Consider the following 23,226-nt stretch of genomic DNA (forward strand, 5'->3'; position numbering starts at 1 on the left):
TCTGCGATGAGTCAATCGCAGAAAATGCTGCATTCTTATCAGTGCGGCGTTTATGTATGCAGAAAAAAACAGTGCTGGCTTCCAGCTCATGGCAACTAGGTGCGCTCGTTGTCTATGTCAGTATAAACCACTAAATGTTACACTAATGGCATGTACTACATCGGCAAAGAAAATCATGTTAAGTAGTGTAGAAATGCTGAAACGGTACACTGCATGAGGACTATGGTTAGAAAACGAGTTGTGAAGCAATATCGAAAAACGAAACCAGGAAATCAGTACGAATGCTTTTCATCATAATTCAGGGGTCAATGCCTTGCTCTCGAAAGCTAAATCAGGAAGTCAACGCGTGTATGGCAAAATCTGCATATGAAGACGTCTCGTGCATAGCGTGGGGAAGGGGTGCAGAAGTCATTGAACTTCTTCTGAACGTTAGAGTATCTATTCAACAATAAATATGAAAGCAGCTGGCTTAACTGAGGAGTTAGGTTCTAAAGCACAGGGAAGCATAAATGAAAGCCGTATAGGCATATGCAAGCATAAATGAGAATGGCTGTGGAGACTGGTAACCTACGCATGCAAGTATCCCCGTGCAAAGAAAATACACGCAATCAAGCGACGTTTATGCTGCGAATAACTTAGCCGAGTATACATAGACCTTGAAAACATTTACTGTACCTAAATGTTCTACAGAATAGAAGCTAGGCCAATACTTAGCACCGCGCTAACTCTCTAAGTGTGTGATAGTTGGCATATTAAGATTGTGTTGGTTTGGACGGCTCGACAGCTGCACTCATACAGTGCCGTTTCTGTAGCTCGTCTCTCTTAGAAACTTCCGGTTTCGTGTCCACTGTGACGCAGCTCGCTTAGGCTTGACAGACTTCATTTTTTTTCTGTTAGATACCGCTAGATTGGGTGAAGTCCGCCTACGCTTATATAAAGAAATGCGCGACCGACGATGGGATCTAACCTCTGCCTTTCCGAACAGCGGCCCATTGCTCTAATCGTTAGGCCATGATCACACGAATGATTATCCTATACCAAAGTAGCTATTATTAGCTATTTCCTCGTCACAACTAGCACTTCGATACACTGTGCTAGTCAGTGCTGCCTTCGGGATAGGCCAACATAAGTCGTCATATGGATACGTATGAAGTAGCTGCATTCAGCCTAGGATAGGATAGAATAGAATAGGATAGAAAAAACTTTTTTAAAATGCCGGCAACCGACGGTTTAACGCGTCGTGACGCTGGCCAAGCGTTGACCGGGGGCTATGCCTAATGCCATTGTGTCTAAACTTCGTGGCATGGGCCACCGCCCCGTTTCCAAGGGGATGCTTATATCATCATCATCATCATCATCATCATCATCATCATCATCCTTGCAGTCATCATCAATACAGTAGTAAACAAAAATGATCTGGAATTCCGGAGTGGATATACAACACGATTCTAAGTAAACCCGTTACGCCCGTCTCCACCGAAACAGCATAGATGCGTTTTATTTACCTTAGTCCGTAGAGTCCGTGGTAGTACCCAAAGAACACCAAGGCGTTGCCCAGGATGTCAAAATCAAGGGCACCGTTGCCAACGGCGTATCCCTTAGCAAGGAAAACAAATGCGTCGAGTGAGTAAAGTGAACATCCCTGAACGCCTTGCAACAAAGAATTTAAACGCACACTTAAGAGAAGAGTAATCTGAGCGCTACTTATAAGTGACCCTTCTACAATACTAAAAAGCCATTCTTATCAGGAGAAGAGGCTTGGTAAGAGAGAAAAGCCGCAAAAATGTAACATGGGGATAGACGCCCCTATGTACTTTCCTCACCTGGGCGTCATGACGTTATGAATTTCGAGAGCATCTATGTACCCTAGTTGACAGTTGTGTTCGTAAAGATGGACAACATAGTATTTCCAAAGAACTAATGGCGAACTTAGCAAGCTTTAAGAATTTCTAGTGCATTACTTAGGCTTAAACACGGGAATATACAACATTCATGACGTGACGCAGATGTGCCAGCAAGGAGGTTCCGCCGCGAAATTCAGAAATTGGAACTTTGGGCTTAACTTTATTTTTCAATAACCAACCTATTATTGCGAAATTTGCCAAAGTGGAATCTCGGAAGAATATTTCATCGCTCGGAACTTTCTCTTTAGTGTTCCTTTAACACGGCTTCAGGCAGCCTCTGTTCTAGGTTAGCGAAGCTAAAAGCTGATGCTCTACCAAACATAGAAGAGCTCGCTTGTAATGAACGAGACCACCAGTGGACAGACGTCAGCAATAAAACTTGAGGTTATCTGCATTATCAATCTCTTCGTTATCATGTATAAGAATTTATTTTCAATGGTTTCCAACAAAAGGGTACTGCTTCTTTGCTGCTGTTGCAAGCAAGGCTTGCAACAAGGGCGGCAAGGGCGCGGTAGCCACGCGTTCATGTAGCAGCCGTTTTTCTTTGCGAAGGCTATGCTCTAAACGCCGTTATCATGACTGTGGGAGTCATCAAACCTTAGCGCGACGAGATCCCCGTGTGGTTTCCCCACATTGTGGCTTCAACTTAAGCCCGTGAATCTCCATTACTTTTTCTCTTTTTCTTCATCCATCGTTATGTGCGTCTGTGCACATTGTGTTTCCACCGTGTTAGGAAAATGAACGACGCTAATGCGCTTTCGCTTCGAGCCTCAGATTGCACTGACGATGAGCTGGAGGGTTCGGCGCGCGTGCGTTTTCCCGTTGCTCCGCTCTCGGACGGGTTCCGCACTGTTGCAACCCGAGTGCGACTTAGGAACCAGTCGAATGTGTTATCATACTCCGATTCTATATACCGAAGCGAAGCGCATTCAGTGCCCGATGAAATTTGCGACAAAGGAATTTCACTGCTTCTCGGAAGCCCTGTAACAGGCTTCGTTTGAAACACCGGAAAAAAAGTTGGGCTGCCATCGCTGATAAGTTGGAGAAACTTATCAAGCTACACTTACCTTAAGTCGAATGTCCTTTGGATCTTTAAGCACACGCAGTGTCAGCATGGGCACGTAGATGCCCCCATAACTCTCGCCTGCGATGTAAAAGTCGTTGGTCTTGAGGCTGGGGAACTTGGCGAAAAAGTCTTGAAGCGCCAGGTAGTTGTCGTCTGCTGTCTGATCGTCGTTGGTCGAGTACTGCCCGCTAAGGTCGTAAGAATAACCAACTCCGGCAGGTGATTCCAAAAAGATGATGTTTGCGATCTATATTGAGACCCACAATCAATCGTATTTGTTATATACAATATTAATACCACACGAGGACTAACCAAATGCGAAAATGGGAAACGAATATGCAGATTCAAAGCACGTAATGGACTATATATGAAGCGAAACTTTCCTGAAGTAGTTACTCAAATGATATACAAATGTTCGTGTTCCGCACAGGTGCCTTGCAGCATGTACACTGCGTGCCTGCCGAGCAAGCTGGCACCCCACGTTGCCATCCCTGCCACAGGACCCCGTATTACTGTCCGCAGAATCTGCTCACTTTACTAGGCAACAAACTGGTCTAGCAGACGAGACATACTCGGAGAAAGAACGCAGCATGGAAACCTTCGCTTTAATAAGGGGTCATCCCTCGGAAGAAATGTGTTGCACTGAGGATATTTAGACAACGTTCGTAGTTTCTCTGCGTAATTCTGTAAACAGCCACCCGCAGGCAGGTCTGTATAGGACCTAAGGACGGGTGCACACATATTGGCTATAGGCTATAGGCATGCTGTACTCTGTGAACAATTGGGCCAGACAACAGCAACCGCAGCCACAGCCAGTAGAGTCCAGGTGGGCTCGAAAAGAAAGCTCTGCTTTGGTAAGCGAATCTTCTCAAAACATCGCAAAATGCAACAATGTGTATATCAATTATTTGACAGAACGGAACATTGCGATAACTGCAGGCTTTTCTTTTTCAGTCGTAGACATTGCGGCACAGCTTACAACCGGTTATTTCAGGCGGTCCTCATTCAGCCGTAGTAAAAAGGAACACTCGCCTTGTTCCATCTGTAAGGATTCATGATCAGCTTCCGTCCTCTCTTGACTGCACGAAAAGGGCCCTGCTCGGACATGAGTCCCAGCAGCGAGCTGCAACCTGGACCGCCATTCATCCACAGAATGACTGGATCCGTCTCAGGTGAACGTTCGCTGCTGATAAACCTGAAATGAATCACATAAGACGCATTAAAACTTTATCCGTCTATATACATACAGGCTTGGTTCTTCAGAACGGGATGATTTCTCGATTCAGTCCCCACTTTGTACCGTATGTGGGGACATAAGTGATGTGCAACACTTCGACTAGTTGTCCGCAGTTCGAAGAGGAAACAAGGGAGTCACTTCGCGGTATAGAGAAAGAGGGCCCTTCCACGCCTGTCCTTTGAAGATTAAGTGCTCCGCGAAAGGCCCGAAATAATCACTTATCGTTTTTTTTGTTATAATGAAGGCTTCCTTTAAGGCGTATTGTTCGTCGTGAAATATACGTTTGCTGGAAGGCTTATCATGTAAGAATTTAAGAAATGCTGTCTGGTATGTCCTGTCATAGACCATGCGATCACAGCTGATCGAGGCACTGTCGATTGCCTCCTTCGGACATACTGAAATGGTTAACGTTTCGTGAAACACCCGTACTACCGGCTTACGAAAAGCTCAGGCTGAAGAATGCCGGCTATGCACGTTGCGCTAACCCCACCAGATGCAAGAAACGACACCAACGCACGACTTGTTTATATTGTTCCGCATATAGGCTGTTGCATCCGGCAGTGTTGCTTAAAATTACGCTTGCCCTGTGTAACAATTCTTATCTTTCGTGCCTTAAAGCGGTCGAGCAATTCGTGGCGCCTAAATATATTTCTTTCGCTTTGGTAACGTTGCGCGTATCCATCATCATCATCAGCCTGGTTACGCCCACTGCAGGGCAAAGGCCTCTCCCATATTTCTCCAACAACCCCGGTCATGTACTAATTGTGGCCATGCCGTCCCTGCAAATTTCTTAATCTCATCCGCCCACCTAACTTTCTGCTGTCCCCTGCTACGCTTCCCTTCCCTTGGAATCTAGCCCGTAACCCTTAATGACCAACGGTTATCTTCCCTCCTCATTACATGTCCTGCCCATGCCCATTTCTTTTTCTTGATTTCAACTAAGATGTCATTAACTCGCGTTTGTTCCCTCATCCAATCTGCTCTTTTCTTATCCCTTAACGTTACGCCTATCATTCTTCTTTCCATAGCTCGTTGCGTCGTCCTCAATTTGAGTAGAACCCTTTTCGTAAGCCTCCAGGTTTCTGCCCCGTAGGTGAGTACTGGTAAGACACAGCTATTATACACTTTTCTTTTGAGGGATAATGGCAACCTGCTGTTCATGATCTGAGAATGCCTGCCAAACGCACCCCAGCCCATTCTTATTCTTCTGATTATTCTGATTCTTCTGAAAGACGTGCATGAACATTACCTCAACAACGCCGCCAAACAGCAAACAGTTAAGGCAAAGACAATACGTCCTACAATAAGACCTACAATAGGACGCGTGAAACATGGCTAACGGCATTCCATTTAGTACACTTTAGCTATATGGTGAGCTTTGAAGTAAGGGGCAGAATTGGCTGGGACGGTGTAATGTATCATAGCTATACTTTATTCCAGATACATGTGGCGCCAGCCAACAATTCAATAACGCAGGCCGCAAGTACAATATATATCCGGGACGACAAATGGCCACTGTCTGGCCTCAGAGTTCGCTTCGTTGTGGCTATGTGCTATGTCCTCGAAGTGTGTGTCGTTCTTGCTCCATTTTTAATGCGTTAGCAGTAGCAGTGTCAATGTGCAAAAAATTACAGGTGTGCAGGTGTATTGTATGTATGTATGTATAAAGCATTCATCTTTAAAAGAAGGAAGGGAACCGAGGGGCTCGATTTTTATGTGCGTGTATATATATATATATATATATATATATATATATATATATATATATATATATATATATATATATCAAATGATGTTCAGGAGATCGCGCGACACGTGTCCGACCTCTTCAAGTAGCCAAGTGCAATTGACCGTGGTCCAGTGCTGGGCACGGTCAATTGCAAGGAACGGGATTCCCACACCGCTTTCGCATACTTATCTACTTTGACTCTCCTAATGCTAATGCATTATTAAAACAGTGTTGGCTTTTGCAGGTTACAGACGTCAACAAAATTGCGGGTCTACTTCCAGTAGCAGCACGACACGGTCCTCTCAGGTCCGTGATCTCTCCCAAACTTGCGGAAGATATTCCTTGGCTATGCAGCGGTCTTTTTTGGTCGCCGTTCATATAGTGAAGATTCATCACCGACGTCATGGTCATCTGGCCGCTACAGGGCTACCACGTGTCACAGGCTGCGTTGTTGGACCACGCCGGTGGCGTTCACTACCCTAGCCGTACAAACTAGTAGCTGACGTCCAACATGAAACTGGTAAGACGTGAAGTGAGAAATAAAAATGACAGATTACCGGCTACAGAGCCCCGCAAAGAAGTCTTTTTGAAAGAGCCATACGCAAAGTTACCTTTAGTTTGCAATTATTATTTTTCAGTTTCAGTTTCAGTTTATTATTCCTGAAATACAATGCATTGGAAAGATACAATATACAGACGAGGGTCCCAAAGTGTAAGACTGCAACGGGATCCTCGGTAAATAATAACTATGTAGACATGTATTAAAGAAGAGCAAACTAACTAAAACAAATGAACACAATTGCGAAAATACGACATAGCAAAATAATATAAATCTAAATAAATTGTATTTATATAAGCCTGTAGTGCGGAAAAAACTGTCAGTACATACAAATGACAAATATAGTGGAATGAATGACGTAAACTTAGTTACACATATAAAACAGCTTAAGAGCATGACTAAATGTATGAAAGGATGAAGATTTAATGCTAACGGGTAAACCATTCCACGGTTTTATAGCAGCGAATGATGTCATTTTTCCATAGTTAGAATGAACCCTAGGTAGTAGAAGATTAGATTTACGTGCAAACCTGGTATTATTGTTATTGATGAGGTGTCTGGAACCAATGAATTGGTATGGAGAGCTGTTCAGTAGGTAATTTATAAAACATAATTATTAGGTGATGTTTGAACAAGTTCGTTACAACAAGGATGCTATTTTCACGAAGTAGAGGAGTAGCAATCGTGAAAAACCCACTCTTAGCGATAATGCGTATTGCGTGGTTTTGTAAATGCTGAATAGATGAGATATGACAGTTATATGTGTTTCCCCAGGAAACAATGCCATAAGTAATGTGACTGTGAATGAAGGCAAAGTATAATGCTAATAATGCGTCTTTAGAGAAGTATGGTCTTGATTTGATTAATGCTCTAATACCGAAGGTAAGCTTTTGCTTAATGAAGGCAATGTGTTGAGAAAGCTTAAGGTTAGAATCTCATTTCATGCCCAAAAATGCTACACAGTCGGATACGGGAATGTGATGACCATCTAGAGTTATCTCAGGTAAGCCAGTTAGTATTCTCTGGCTACATCGAAAAATCATGAATTGAGTTTTTGAAGGATTGATAAGTAATTGATTGGACGAACAGCAAGCAGCAATGTGGTCAAGCTCATTGTTAGTTTAAGGATTAAGGTTGTTAAAGAATTGTTACGCAACGAATAGTAGTATCGTCTGCATATAGTACACAATGTGCCAACTTAAGACAAGTGGTTAAGTCATTAATATAGATAGAGAATAATAAGGGACCTAGTATGGAGCCTTGTGGTACACCTTAGTTAATAGCCTTAGTATCAGAATAAGCACCTAAAAAAAACTGTTTGTTCTCTATCATATAGGTAACTTTTTAGGAGTTTTAGTACTAGACCGGTGATTCCCAGGGCTTCTATCTTAGTAAAAAGAGTGTTATGATTAATTGTATCAAAAGCTTTAGTGAAGTCAAAAAATACCGAACCAACAATGTTGCTCGTATCAATCGAGTGACAAATGTAGTCGGTTAGGGATGTTAAAGCCAAGTTAGTCGAACTGCCAGCGCAAAAACCAATTGAGAAGATTGCAATAAATTAAAGTTGTTTAAGTAAATATTTAGGCGCTTACAAAATACAACTTCTCAACCACTTTAATAATCGACGATAGAATAGAAATAGGACGATAGTTAAACACCTCCGTTTTATCACCTTTCTTGTGTATAGGAATAATCTTATATTTAGCCATAACCCTTAATTAGCCATATTTACGCTTGAGTACAAAAAATGTGAAACTAGAGGGTAGGTTTTGTTGCTGGCAATTTTTTTATTGTAATTTCATGCAAAGCGCGCCACCGCACATAAGCCTTTATCGCAGAACGGGTAGTGCTGCGGAGCTCCGCTTAAGAGGAAGCTTTAGCTCGGGAGCTCCCATTTAAACTCCTCAGAACGGATAAATGGCTTTTCTTCACCGCCACTGCACCTAAATTGACCAAATTTGTTGCATTCAAAGCAAAATGCTATATTTAGGGACAGTGGTGCGCAAGCTTTCTTATTTAGGTCACCAATATTTTTGTACAAGAGTTGTTGAAAACGCTAAAATTGAAAAAAAAATTAACTCGAGTGTCAAGTTTACAACTCGGAATTCAACTATGATAGCAAAATTTCGTCAAGAGAGCCTCTTAATAAATCTAAAGTGGTCTGAATTTATGTACTGTACACCACTCTGAAAGATACCACTGGATCGTGAGTGGGACATTTGTGAAGTCCTCGTAAACATTCTAGCTGTTACATGTAAGGTGCTAATTTATATACAACATTTGCCTGCTGTAGATGCTCTGATAGTGTTTGCAGAACTGCGATATACGTTTTTGGTTCAGAGCGATGAATTTGCAAACCACGTGGTTTTTCAGCTTAGCGATTTTCGGCAACCTTTACAAAGAAAAAAAAATTCCATGCTCTAAATTAAATTCTACTTCCCAGAGTGGCTATAATTTACCTGTCGCTATAGAATGTAACCTTTCGTTTAAATTAACGCTGTGATTATCTGATAAAAGCATTGCTGCGTTTTACTTGTATTCACGTAGGGAAATTGGAGTTGGCCCCGAGCTAAAGCTTCCACTTAGTAGCATCGCTATAAATGTATCACAAGACAAAATATATGGATACAGACGTCTATATATGAAATAAAAGCACGCTGCGAAATGTGAATAAAGCTGAGAAATTATTGCTTTGCAGCTTTAAAGCAGAATAGATGCGTTTTCTTGTTTCTCTCACCAGTAATGCAACCGTCGCGTTCCTCCCGCTCGAAGAAACCCGGAGTATTGCTTGAAAGTGGTGCCATTGGCCAAACCCGGCAGGTGCGTCACTTCGTCCTCGGGAGGTCCTTGGGCGGCAGCCGCATGGACAGCCAGGATAACTGCGAGCAGAACTACGGCTCCGGTAGGCACCTGCATCCTGGATGCTTCATCACAGTCAGAGAAAAAAAAGAAGTGAAGCTTTGCTTAGGGTAGTCACGTACAACTTTTTTTTGTCCAGAGAGTTTGCAGGGAAACAGAGGCTTAAAGTCAATAACAGTGGTCGAGCAAGAAATGCCACTGGCGCCAGTGTTTCGACAAGGTTGCTTGTATTCGTCAGGGCAGCAGCTTGATGCCCTGGCGCTGCCCTGGCACTGGCCTGACGCCCTGTGCTGCTCAGACAAGGATCACGGTGCTTAACAGGACGTGAAATTGGGTGAGTCTATAACTTCTAAAAACTTGCAAATGCTCGTTATGAACGGTAAATGTAGATAAATAAACAGGTACAACAAACATGGCGTCACGTTTGTTGTACCAGTTGTTGCATACATGTCCCGCTCACAGCCCGCATTTGCCATTTTCCAAGTCCCCTTGTCGAAACGTTGGCTCAAGCGGCACTACTTTCGGTATATCGGGTCGCTATATCCGATGTATCGTGGCTCCATCTCCGACAGCCGATATAGCAGCGAATGCCTGATACCCAGATTTATTGAATGACATCACATATAAGGAACGTCGATTTTGACAAATCAGCTCAGCGGTAATCCCCAGAATAGACGAAGCTTCATGGAATGAGAAATTATCGTCCACCCGATAATGCCGCAAAACACTTCATTTCCCCACAGAAGTTCAATAACACGTACAAAATAAAGCCCACATTTTCCTATAAGCTAACGCGAAGAAGAACGCGCCGATCAGGACAGAATGACACTTTGATATAGCTAGGCATCTCAGAATTTTCATACTTCAAGCTTTGATGCTTTTGAGAAGCCAACAGTGCAAAAACTAATACATCGAAGTGTGTGAATATAAGCATGTTGCATGATCAGTGCAAGACTCAGCATTCACCACGCCATTGTTAAAAACATCGGAAGACGTTTTCGTCGACCCCCCCCCCCCCCCCCCCTCATCTCTTCAACGTCCCAAAACCCTAACGCAGGCAAAATAAAATGGTGAAATACACCTTCATCGTAGCCCACTTGAGTGAACAAAACAGCAAATTTACATCTGACTTTCTGCTGCATTTTAGTACAACTACCTAAGAAACTTTCTAGATGCCAGATAATAGCTTGTGTGAAAACTCGTACGGCGCGACGTGTTGAAATAAGAGGGCTACCTACTCGGATGAGAATGTCGGGCGATATGCACAGCCCAGACGAATGACGGCGACCAAACGCACAAGGAACGATATGGAGAGCAAGTGTACCCGCTGAACACGCACTCAAACATATAAGCCAGGTCGCAGGAATCGTGGCGGTCTGTTCGATAAGCGTCTAGTGGCGCAAAGATAGCCGTACCGCGCGTGGAAGCGACAGAGGGAGCTCAACAATAGGCTTGGTTAGAGCGAGGAAAGCTGATACCGGAAAGCTCTTGTTGTCCATACGTTCGGAAAACTCTATCGCATGCGTCAGCAAGCAACCGTCCTGGAACCTTGCCCTGAGAGACCGAATGCCGTCGAAAGTTGCCGGCGCACCGCCTGTGTGAGCTGAAGATGCCGCATCCTTGTAGTAATCGCTGAGCTTGCCCTAGACTTCACGAGCCTCAGCATTTACTGTTTCTCTGTTTTTGCACGACGGCTCTCCAGGAGCTGTCAAATAAATCTTCTCAGTATCCATGACGTAAGCGTTTGTAGCATTCTCACTGTGAAATTTGAACGCTCCTGCTTCATCAAGCGATGCACTCCAGCTTTCCGATGTTACGAAAGTATGCACCCAGCTCTGGACCTGCACCGTCTTGCGTATATTTAAGTTGACGAGCGCTATTTAGAAATGTTCAATATGTAAGCATTTAACCGGCGCAATATCTCTCTCGGCGCACTAACCGCCGAGTACGCAAAATGACTTGGCTGTCAGTCACACGAGAACACCTACAAAAACAAAACAAAAAAAAAGAAACGATTCAAGGACAAAGTTAGTGTTTTTCTTTAACCTAAGGTATATATAAACCTATGGAAAACTAGCTAATTGTGATTCTCATGAGTGTACCTGAAGCATAAAATAGGGCGCAAACAAGCAAAGACAGCAGATTTGCGCGACTTAGCGGAATCACTGCTGCGTTTCTACCTATTTCATTCGAGCAGCTGCAATAAAAGAAAAGTTGGCTGTAATTAAATCATACTTCAAAACTTTAACCGTTATGACTGTCTGAAAGCTTGCCTGCATTTGACGTTCTCGAGCACTTATTGAATTTTTGAAAAGAAGGCAATAATTGACACACACAGTTCACATCGCGAGAATATTGGCCATATTGGTATCTCAGTTATCGCTAAATTTGATCTCGGCGGCTTCCATAGGTCCGCCAGGACAGCCGGCAAAATTTTGCGTTGCTCGTAAAACACCCTTATAATGCTCCAGATAACTACAAAACGTAATTTAAAGTTAAGGCCATAATTATTCCACGCACTTCGAATTTCACCTACACATTATCCATTGCCTGCCCCAAAGTGAAAAACAAATGTAGACAATCTACCCTGTGCTATTCACCGGGGCCACCAAGGAGACCTGCTACAATTATCCTGTGGTGCATAAAAAAGTTAGTTCAATAATTATTTGCAAAGATTGTAATTAGGCCAAGAACGTGAAAGCGTCGCCTCACATAACAATTAACAAGACTCTCATTTCGCGATAATATAATACATACTTATAACGTAGAGTTCTCTCGGGACATTGAGGAACAGAGCTGATAACGGCCGTATGACACTTTTGAAGACTTCCTAAAAGGGAGCTTGAAAGTCCCCTTGGTGAAAAATCCCAGTCCGTGGATAGCACACGCTGTTGTGAGCATCCCAGCCCAATTTTACAGTCGTGCGCTGCGCGAGGACCTCGAAAGCAAAGAATGAAGTTACCTTTCTCTCAAACATTCTCTTTTCAACAGTCGTTTGTCCAACAATCGTTTCGTCCTTTTGTCTAAATGCCAATCCCTTTAGCTTATTACTTCATTTCAACTGAACATAACAATTACTTACCCCTGCGCTAGCTTCCTCGTGCTTCATTGTTTCTCCGCATGGTAGTGACAAACAAATCAATGAGCAATTCGGATCGACTCATTCTTCTCGCTCCTAGAACAGTAAGGTGTTGCTCGCTTGCTTAGCATGTTTATTTATCTCTTCGGACGCAATCAACCTTTGCAATCGATCAAAGGGCAGTGGGGTGGGTTGTAAGGATTTTGTTTTTTTTTGTTTTTTTTTTCAGAATTATTTTTTCAGCGTACATAAAGAAGCATGCTCTCGAACATTGTTTCTTGGATGGACTGGTGCAGGTTGGTGGTGTAGCCTGCGCTGACCTAAGTGCACCTATATTGTGGACCTGCAGCGTCGTTCTACAAACGACGCAAAGCCCCGAGTATCCTGCCAGCTATAAACTCAAACACACGGAGTTGTTAAGCTGTTGTTAAGCGGTAAAGTGTGAAGTTGTCCATCCTAAGCAGTGTGTATACGCACGGATGAGGTCAGCTTAGGGAGAACAGAGAATTAACGACGATCGCCGTGTGTTAGCGTCTTCCTTTGTTTTATCCAAGTCGCTCCATTCCGTTCACGCGCTGCTTATAGAATGCAAGGTATTCTTTCAAGGTTGATTATTATTTGTCAGCATATGTTATCATTCATCTGCTTGAAAGCCGTGGATTTTCACGTGAGAAAAATGAAGGTCGAGCTTGCCGTTTTTTTTTCACTTCTGCGCGGAAAGCCTCTGCACCTGTAGCGTCGTTGTGGCGTTGCGGATTCTAACGATTGTGCGTGTATCTGCGCCGAGTTTGGCTCAAGAAGAGCTTTTCAAAATTCTGCTGGGGTGGAGTGTTCGGTTCATTCAGAACGCAATCCGGTAATCAACCAGATATATGCACGACAAGACGCTGCCAAAAACGGTGATGCCTCAGCGAGTTCACATGATAATGTCGAGGCGGCGTCATCGGAACGTCTTTCTTCTTACTTTTTGTTCGGAGTACAAGTTAGTTGCACAGCTTAGCGTAATACTTCTCCTTGTTTCCCATCAGGTGCTGCCAAAAATCGGCGGTAGCTGGCCTGACGACGACGAGGACATGTCGGCTCTGTCATCGCAGAAACGAGACGGAATCGTGAGTAGAAGCACAGCTTGTTCTTTTTTCTTTTTTTGTTTTGTTCAGGTTATATCCCCTGACAATAAAACGTGATGATGGCACCTGTGCCATCACATATTACCTTTATTTATTTACTCTCGGGGCCAAAGAATTACAGAGGGGAGCGGGTATACAATAAGCATAGTCTACAATAGTGTAACGAAACATAATAAGGCATGGTAACTCCTAATTATACAATGTTGGCTAAAGCAGATTTAAATCGGGTGTTATCATATATGGAAGCAAAGTCGGAAGGAAGGTGATTCCAATCTTATCAAAGTGCGATGTAAAAAGCAGCGAAGAAAGGTTTTAGTATGACATGGCTCAATAGCAACCTCAAAGCGATGGTCAACACGCTCCTATATATAATGTGGCCGAAGAATGAATTCGTCACGGAGAGTTGGGCGATAGTAAAGCCTACAAAAGAAAATTTCAAGAGAGAATTCTTTTAGTGGGATGCTAATGACCGAAGAGAGATACCTGATTTCATGAAAGCTATACTGGCAGTGCGGTAACAGAAACATTAAGCGAGTAGAATGATTCTGTAACATTTCTAGTGAAGAAACCAAATTAGTGCTTGGATGCCAGACTGAAGTGGCGTATTCTAATTTAGATCGAATATGTGTTTGTGTAACAAGTGCTTTAAAGAGGAAGGAGCTGCTGAAAAGTTACGACGTAAGCAACCTAACATGCAATTAGTCTCGTTAATTATCTTTTCAACATGCAAAGACCAACTCAGATTAGATATGATAAGAACTCCTAAATATTTACAGGAGGAAACCGTGGCCAAGAAAAAGTTGTTCAGGCAATAAGTAAAAGGACTACCAGATGTACGAGAGACATGCATCAGTTTACACTTGTTAATATTTAATTCCATTAGCCAAGTATTGCACCAGTTAGATATAGAATTTAGGTCTGACTGAAGAATGTTAGCATCGTTATCAGTAACTATTTCACGAAAAATTACGCAGTCGTCAGCGAAAAGATCAGTATTAGAAGAAACTAGAGAAGGAAGGTCGCTAATCTAAATGAGAAAAAGAAGAGGGCCTAATACGGAGCCGCGAGGGACTCCAGATTGAGCAGGACATAACAAAAACGAACAGAAGTGAGATGCCTTAGAAGAAACTAGAGAAGGAAGGTCGCTAATCTAACTGAGAAAAAGAAGAGGGCCTAATACGGAGCCGCGTGGGACTCCAGATTGAACAGGACATAACAAAAACGAACAGAAGTGAGAGGGAGGGGCCGATAGACTTACTTTCTTAAAATTTTTTCACAGCGTTTAGGCCGACGTCCTTCTATTTCTATCATCCGCTGGTTTTCATTATCTGTAAGCGATAAATTTCGAATCGCTAATTCGTCGTGTTTATTCCATTCATCTTAAAAAAGTTGTATTTATGGCTATCTCCCTATTGTGGGTACGCGTGCCAAAGACATGGCTTAGCAAGTCTCAGGGCACGGTAAAGAGTGAACTTTCCGGTGTCTCTGAGGTGTGGGCCATCAGGGAAGCTAAACTTATCTTTTCAGTATCTATTTAGCTAGGAAAATTTAGTTACTTCTTTTTTCACGCTGCGATTAACAAGCTAAAGTACGTCCATCAAGCCGACTTATCAAATGACACTGCTAAAGCCCATGCCTAGTTATATTAGGTGCAGCAAGTATGTTAAGTTAAATGTGTCAGGAGGAATTCACAACGCCTGTGTAACACACATAGCGCTCTGTCAACGAGAGCAGCTCGTGTTTGCGTCACGAAGGTGACCTTTGCTACGGTATTGACACGCGGTGGCCTTTGCGGTAGCACATCATTTTCTGTTTAAATTTTGTCACGGACGCGGACCAGATTTCAGGTGGCACAGTACCTTTTCTTTTGTGCTTTCACGAGCAGTATTTCCAAGGGTGGCCATGGGGATTTAGCCTCCTTTTCACACTCGCCCTCGATAGAGTTTCGGTGCCAGACTTTTAGATAACAGCTCCGCTCGATTTCGAACTGTGACCTCGTGAAAGAAGGCAGACAGGTCCCTGCATTCCAATAAGAGTCTAGGGTCGCCATTGTTTCTACGAAACACGGTATATTGGTGTTGTACTATCCATGACTCTGAAAACAATCCCGACAGTTAGTGAATGCACAAGGGGAAGTGCGCCTTCTATAGACAGGACGTGTGCTCGTCTTCTAGTCCCTTTTCTGCCTTCCCCAATGCAACGTGACCAACCGGTCTCAGCTTGGTTAACTTTCCTGCATTTCCCTTAACATTTCTCTTGTCACAATTTGCAACAGGCGCAGCCATGACACCTCTTTTTTCTCCGTGTTACACATCATTGGTCCAGCGACGCTTCCGGCCACCTTCCACATGATCTGCTTGACGTCTGGGTGCCCAATCTGTACATGGACGATGTCGTGGACGTGTCCGCGACGTTCACTACGCCGACATCGGTCAACCACGTGACACGAAGACGGCATCCCCGGGCGACATTCGCCAAACTGGAAGCTGAACCTTCCACAAGGTAGACTATATATTCTAGGGAAGTTGCTAGCTCGGCCACATGGAAGAAACTTTCCACTTTCTAAGTGGCTTACGTACGGACTAGAAGTGTAGGCGCGTTTCGTTTTTTTTTTAATCAGCCTCTCTTTCCTCAAGTTTACAGCTGGCAGAGATTCTCAGACATATCTCTCTAAGGACCACAAATGAGCGGATAGTTTTAAAACTGATTTAGGATGTTTGTCCGTGTATTATTCAGCCTCTTCAACAAGCAGCTTCCAAGGGCAGCTAAAGATGTATGACCACGCTTGCCGAGCTGCATCCTGAAACGTTTCTTTGTCTCAGTCATGAAAACTCCTTGAGAGCGCTCTTTGAGAGCGTATATTCATAAATATTACAAGGAGCTCTTGGCTCATACTTGTAATCCCACCCAGTTCATTTCGAAAAACGTATTTTTTTGTTTATGAAAGCATTTATATACCACTTTGTGTGAAGGTGTAAACGCCACAGTACCAAAATTCCGAAGTCTTAGAGGGGTCTATCTACCATTCGTAGTTCGGTTGTCACTCTAAGTGATACTATATAGCTATATAAAAAAATTCTGTTGACTATATTCTAACCAGTTTTTCGTTCATATTTCTCTGGACGAATGTTTAGTGGGTGACCACATACCTTTAGTGGATTGTAGCAGACATTTAAAATTGGTAAGCGAAATTTTCGACAGAAGAATTGGTAACGATGGGTGGAATCGTCTCCTGTCAAAACCTTAACTACGCGCCGAAGATAGCTTAGTAGTTATGGCTTTGCTCTGCAGATCTCGAGGTCGTGGGCTGGATCCCAGAAGCCCCGCCGCACTTCAATGGGGTGCGAAATGCAAAAACGCTCCTGTACTTAGATTTTGGTGCAAGTTGAACAATCCCAGGTAGCCATAATTATTCCGGAGTCCTGCGACTACTACTTGGCCAATAATGAGATCATGGTTATGACAGATAAAACCTCACGTTTTTTTTTTGCAAATATGAACTATCAATAAAGTTGCACACAAACCGTAAAGGGGGCCGCTAGTTTCCAGGACGTTTCCCTCCCAGGCGCGCTGACGATGATGCCGACGCCGACGACGACGATGACGACGATGATGATGATGATGATGAAACAGGTGCGCTGTGAAAGAAGACCGGATATACGAGACAGAGCAGTAATGTCCGTTAAAGCAAGAATAAGAGGATCCAATGTGCTCGATCTTCTGTTAGTCACAAGCGTACAATGTTACAGAAGATGAAGTGTAAGGAAAGGTAATTGTTACATCAAATTGAAATGTAGTAGTAATGAGAAAAAGAGAAGTGAAACTGGACGAAAAGGTAACTCGCCGCAGCTGGGGGTCGATCCCACGTCTTTCGTATTACGTATGCGGTACTTTATCAATTGAAATGGCGCGGCGGCCATCTTCTCGTTCACTTTCTTTGGGCATTTGTGCGCATGTGCAAGGTTGTGCACTGGGAGTGTTAGCCAGCGCCTCTAACGGCCAAGGTGACACTTCCGTGAGCATATTTACTCCGAGAGTACAGCGATTACAGCAACAGTACAGCGAGTACAGCAACAGCCCTTGATATGCATGCATCTGTCACTTTCAGAAACTTGGTAGTCTTGCACACAGTCAGAACCTTTCCTCAATGAGCGGGCAGCCTTTAGGACTTCACAAGATGTCCGCAAGTGCTCACCAATGTGTATCGAGAGCAGTGCTCCTTAATGCAGGTGTTGTCTGAGGTGTGTGTGTGTGTTTACGTGTGTGTGTTTACGTGTGTGTGTGTGTGTGGGTGTTTACGTCTGTGTGTGTGTTTACGTGTGTGTGTGCGTTTACGTGTGTGTGTGTTTACGTTTGTATGTGTGTGTTTACGTGTGTGTGTGTGTTTAAGTGTGTGTGTGTCTACGTGTGTGTGTTTACGTATGTGTGTGTTTACGTGTGTGTGTGTTTACGTGTGCGTGTGTGTTTACGTGTGCGTGTGTGTGTTTACGTGTGTGTGTGTGTTTACGTGTGTGTGTGTGTGTTTACGTGTGTGTGTTTACGTGTGCGTGTGTGTTTACGTGTGCGTGTGTGTGTTTACGTGTGTGTGTGTGTTTACGTGTGTGTGTGTTTACGCGTGTGTGTGTGTTTACGTGTGTGTGTGTGTTTACGTGTGTGTGTGTGCTTACTTGTGTGTGTGTGTGTTTACGTATATGTGTGTTTCCGTGTGTGTGTGTTTACGTGTGTGTGTGTGTTTACGTGTGTGTGTGTGTTTACGTGTGCGTGTGTTTACGTGTGCGTGTGTGTTTACGTGTGTGTATGTGTTTACGTGTGTGTGCGTTTACGTATGTGTTTACGTGTGTGTGTGTGTTTACGTGAGTTTGTGTGTTACGTGCGTGTGTGTGTTTACGTGTGTGTGTGTTTACGTGTGTGTGTGTTTCTGTGTGTGTGTGTATTTCTGTGTGAGTGTGTGTTTACGTGTTTGTGTATTTACGTGTGTGTGTTTACGTGTGTTTGTGTTTACGTGTGTGTGTGTTTACGTGTGTGCGTGTTTACGTGTGTGTGTGTTTACGTGTGCGTGTTTACGTGTGTGTGTGTTTATGTATGTGTTTACGTGTGTGTGCGTGTGTGTGCTCACGTGTGTTTGTGTTTACGTGTGTGTGTGCTTACGTGTGTGTGTGCTTACGTGTGTTTGTGTTTACGTGTGTGTGTGTGTTTACGTATGTGTGTGTGTTTACGTCTGTGTGTGTGTTTACGTGTGTTTGTGTGTTTACGTGTATGTGTGTGTTTACGTGCGTGTGTGTGTGTTTACGTGTGTGTGTGTATGTACGTGTGTATTTACGTGTGTGTGTGTTTACTTGTGTGTGTGTGTTTACGTTTGTGTGTTTACGTGTGTGTGGGTTTGTGTGTGTTTACGTGTGTGTGCGAGTGTGTGTGTGTGTTTACGTGTGTGTGTTTACGTGTGCGTGTGTGCTTACGTGTTTGTGTTTACGTGTGCGTGTGTGTTTACGTGTCTGTGTTTATGTGTGTGTGTGTTTACGTGTGTGTCTGTGTTTACGTGTGTGCGTTTGCGTGTGTGTGTGCTTACGTGTGTGTGTGTGTACGTGTGTGTGTTTACGTGTGTGTGTTTGTGTGTGTGGGTGTGTGTTTACGTGTGTGTGTATTTACGTGTGTGTGTGTGTGTTTACGTGTGTGTGTTTACGTGTGTGTGTGTTTACTTTGTGTGTTTACGTGTGTGTGTTTACGTGTGTGTGTGTTTACGATTTGGTTTGACACTGCCTCGCTCCGTCAACAGAGGTCGGGGGAGGCCCAGCGTTCCACCGCTTGAGCTCAGTCATGGCCCTTTCTAGCGACACGACAAGGAGTGATGACACCACGCTCATGGCTCCAGTATTTCACCAGTAACGTAAGTAAAACCATGTGCGTTGTACGTGTGTGGTAAACTGTGTCGCGTACACAGAAAGAAAAATTGCCTGCTGCGGACTTGGCCTCTTCGTAGCTCGAAATGCCGCTGAAGACATTATTGGTGTCGGCTTCCAGCGGGACACAGTTACCCCTATACGCAGTAGGCTGTATAATTCCGACACCTTTCATGGGAAACCAGTTGATTGCAGGTCTGTTTAATTAAGCCATTTTCGCCCTCAGATTCATGAACCTACTTCCTCGTCTGGGCATACAAAATACACTAGGTTCTCATTAAAACTAAATCGGAGGAACCGTGAATATCTGCGCACTGCATGAAAACTTAGTAGAAAGGAGCTGAATAACAGAACGCATCATTCCTTGCAAACTACGCAAACAAACAAATGAAACTGCATCAAATGCTGAATGCACCAAATGCGGTAGTGTTTCACCACTACCGGTGAAACAGTGATTACGTGCAGCTGTAATTAGCCGCGCGGCGAAGTAGCCCTGGAGGTAGCTAAAGGCAGGGAAAAAAATTAATTGTTAGATTTTCGGGATGCAAGACATTGCTTTAAGAACTATTGAGCTATTGAGCAACTGTTGCTTGCCGGCATTTCGCAAACCGGTGCGCTGTCAGAAAAGCTGGAATTTCTCTTAGCTTCCAAAAATTTTTTTTCATTCCCATGTTGCTGAAAAAATACACCAAGGAATCCAGGCTATCATTAGCTACATAATGTGTGAGCGCCACTGGGTGGTGTCCTCGCCATAATTTTATAGACTGCAGGGGCATATAGAGCGGTTCCTTAATCATGCTTTTCGAGGTCAGCTCTGCGAATTTCTACATCTTCGTAGATATTTGCTTAGGCGTTTGTGCCTACAGAATCACCATTTACTTCTTAGGTAGCTAGCACCACTCCCTCAAAGTCTGCCGATCAGGACATCCCGCTAGGCTGAGTAGCACACGTCATGAACGACTGCGGAAGTTCGATTTAACGGAATTAGCGTTGCGTCTTAAGCGGATTTCTTTCGCGTCGGACCTATCTGAAACCACCCAAATGTACAGTGTTCTGCATACCCCCAAGTTCGCCTTTAGCGGGATCGTCTTAACAGCAGCTTACTGTAAGAAAGAATGGTAAGAGTTGGCAAGTGCGCGGGAGTAGAAACCGCTGAGTATGTCCAAGTAATAATACGGGCGTTGCCACATGGTACAGACGCGCTCGAGATCATGACGTCGAGCTACATCTAAGTGCCATTTCTGCATGCATGCTTGTACTACATCTACCACTAGTCTTTTCTAGTATCATAGTTCATTATTGTAAAGCGCAAGTTGTAACACCTGCAAACCCAACTGCGTGATAGTTGATCGGGACTCGACTACCCCCTGCCCCCTATCTCATCTTCCCCCGTATATTGTGCAAATGGCAGAATGGCCTTCAGCAGTACGCCGAATGAATGAATGAATGAATGAATGAATGAATGAATGAATGAATGAATGAATGAATGAATGAATGAATGAATGAATGAAACGAAATAACTTATTATATTATCGAGACACTCTAGAGAAGCCCCGAGTTGCTGGATTTCGTAAGGTTGCATACGTATGCTTGCAGCTCATCTCGCCGCTGGTCGGCAACCACTTGCCGAAGACCACGAAGCAGCGGCGCCCTCCGAGGACCAGACCCACGCCGAAGGCTACAGCAGAGTTCATGTACCAAGACATCACGGCCAAGCAACATCGGGAAATCTGTGGACTGCACTCAGTGAGGAGACAGAAGGCAGAAGGCATACAAGACGCCAGTCGCCCCCCTGACACGTAGTGATAGTCTTGATCTTAAAGGAACGAATAAAAAGAAAACACCCACTGAAGTTGTGCTGGTGTAGAGGGCCATTCAAGCACTGTGATTTCATTTAAAAGTACGAATAAAGAGAAACACGGAGCGAAATTGTACTTGTAGATTGTTTGTCCAGCCCACTGAATTTATTTATTTAGGGGATGAATGATGATTCTTGCAACAGAGGAACTGAAGGTTTAGCTTTCTTTTTATTATACAATCTTAGAAACATCGTGAATTACGCTATTTTCTCGTCTTTGGGCATTTTATTTGTTTGTTTTTCTTGCGCAGAAATTTACAAACGTTATCAGTGCAAGTCTCTGTCTGTGTTAGAAGGAAATGTAATCAAATTGTTTATCAAAAAACAAATATCACAGCAGACATTCTAACCCATGAAGCATCCCTGAGCTGCTAACAGATCTCCAAGGAGGAAACTCCACCACTACTTACTGTGGCATATTTTCTTGCCTTGGAACCTGCGCTCACTTTGAGACTAAACTTTAAGGCATTCCAGAAAATAGCAGTAGTGAGAAAATGCTCACTTTGCCACTTGCCAGCACCCACACGCATTCGCAACAGAAAAGCAGAAGTCACTACAGGGAGTCACCATAGCACTACAGTCTGAGTCGCACTTGCACATAGTGGTCGAGTGGCCGCCAGTGCCCACATTTACTACCTTAATGTATCTGCACGGTTCCACTTATCTTGGTCCTACAGCTCATTGACCATGCATGACCTCATTGCAGCGTTGACTTGTGCTTTTTTTTGTAAAGGACAGCCAAATAGATTTACCACTCTAGACAAGTGTGGCTCAGAATGTACATCAAAATCGCCATTAAGACTTATGAGCACACGTCCTTATTAACAAAGAAGTATCCCGCAAAGCAAAGCCGCCATGTCAAGGCAAGACTAAAAGCAAGGTAAGTACAAGATCACCCAAAAATATCTACGGCCACCCGAGCAAGCGCGACGCAGACTGCAACCTCTGTAGAACCGTAAGTGAAATTAGAGAAGCCTCCATTATCTTCCATAAACTGCGCAGCTATGGAAAAAGGTAAGAAAAAATCAGCCATGGCATCCCTATACGTCAAACATTCATCACATTTTACGGCTGTGACCCGGTATTCGAGGTGCCATACGCAAGGTCCTCAAGAAGGCTGGGCCCAACGTTCCGGAGTATCTTAACTGTTGGATAACGGACAACGAAATGGCGTCTATGCCATGGCGTTTCTTAAATGAGCGAATATAATTGGTTGGCGTATATATATATATGGCGAGGACACTACTGCCCGACTTGCATATATATATATATATATATATATATATATATATATATATATATATATATATATATATATATATATATATATATATATATATATGTACACATATTCAAGTCAGGCAGCAGTATCCTTGCCACTTTGTGAGAGGGCCCCACCAAGCAATTTCGAAAGCCGGTCGTGAAAAATGTAAACGAATGGCTTTGGAAAAAGAAAGTGCCACGTGACAGGCAAGTGATAGCTTCTAACCCCTTCGAGCATTCCTGAGTGCGCTGAGAGCATTACAGGGGCGTGGCTAGAAGAGCTGCCACGAACCATAAATTTTCCTACAAAATTCACTATAGGGGAATCTATAGCTGGTGTCGCTGGTGTACCGTCACCGAAGGCTGACTTGCGATGATTAGTTGCCAGACGTTATGCTCCCTGTCTCTCCGCTGTCGCTATATTACTTTATATTTTTTTTGTAGAGGAGGAGCGTCTAAGGTAATTGATACTCATTTGTCTATCCCCACATCCGGAATGAGCAGCACTGTTCTTTACGTATTAGAATGCGTTCCAAATTGGCTAGCGAAGTTTCAACCATGGAGGTATAGGAAAAGGGGGCGTCTGTATTTAGAAGCATTCTGAGCAAAGAAAAAACGCCATTCAGGCCAACTACTGCGCCGATC

At 43.7% G+C, this 23,226-nt stretch overlaps 1 protein-coding gene and 2 long non-coding RNA genes across 6 annotated transcripts in view; 2 read left to right on the forward strand and 1 right to left on the reverse strand.

Annotated features, from left to right (window-relative positions):
- The window catches only part of LOC135901948 (uncharacterized), a 54,971-nt gene extending 48,539 nt beyond the window's left edge, over positions 1–6,432 (forward strand). For all 3 annotated transcript variants that reach the window (XR_010564329.1, XR_010564328.1, XR_010564327.1), the window contains exon 4: positions 6,181–6,432. This is a non-coding gene — a long non-coding RNA (uncharacterized lncRNA). The remainder of the gene's footprint in view (positions 1–6,180) is intronic.
- LOC135901945 (lysosomal protective protein-like) overlaps positions 1–10,984 on the reverse strand; it is a 23,936-nt gene extending 12,952 nt beyond the window's left edge. The window contains exons 1-5 of one of the 2 annotated variants that reach the window (XM_065431789.1): positions 10,836–10,984; positions 9,236–9,422; positions 4,003–4,165; positions 2,972–3,217; positions 1,506–1,597 (exon numbers count right to left, since the gene is read on the reverse strand). In XM_065431789.1, the coding sequence (XP_065287861.1) occupies positions 1,506–1,597; positions 2,972–3,217; positions 4,003–4,165; positions 9,236–9,414 (680 nt within the window). In that variant the 5' untranslated portion in view covers positions 9,415–9,422; positions 10,836–10,984. Of the gene's footprint in view, positions 1–1,505; positions 1,598–2,971; positions 3,218–4,002; positions 4,166–9,235; positions 9,423–10,595; positions 10,797–10,835 lie in introns of those variants that run through there. The other variant, XM_065431788.2, reaches the window with a different exon arrangement.
- Positions 9,477–21,400, forward strand: LOC135901947 (uncharacterized). The gene is made up of 5 exons (XR_010564326.2): positions 9,477–9,691; positions 13,465–13,545; positions 15,889–16,065; positions 19,337–19,447; positions 21,057–21,400. It is a non-coding gene; the product is annotated as an uncharacterized lncRNA (long non-coding RNA).
- Positions 21,401–23,226: the final 1,826 nt, after the last annotated feature.

This window comes from Dermacentor albipictus, chromosome 9 (genome assembly GCF_038994185.2).
Source record: "Dermacentor albipictus isolate Rhodes 1998 colony chromosome 9, USDA_Dalb.pri_finalv2, whole genome shotgun sequence".
Lineage (NCBI taxonomy): Eukaryota > Metazoa > Arthropoda > Arachnida > Ixodida > Ixodidae > Dermacentor > Dermacentor albipictus.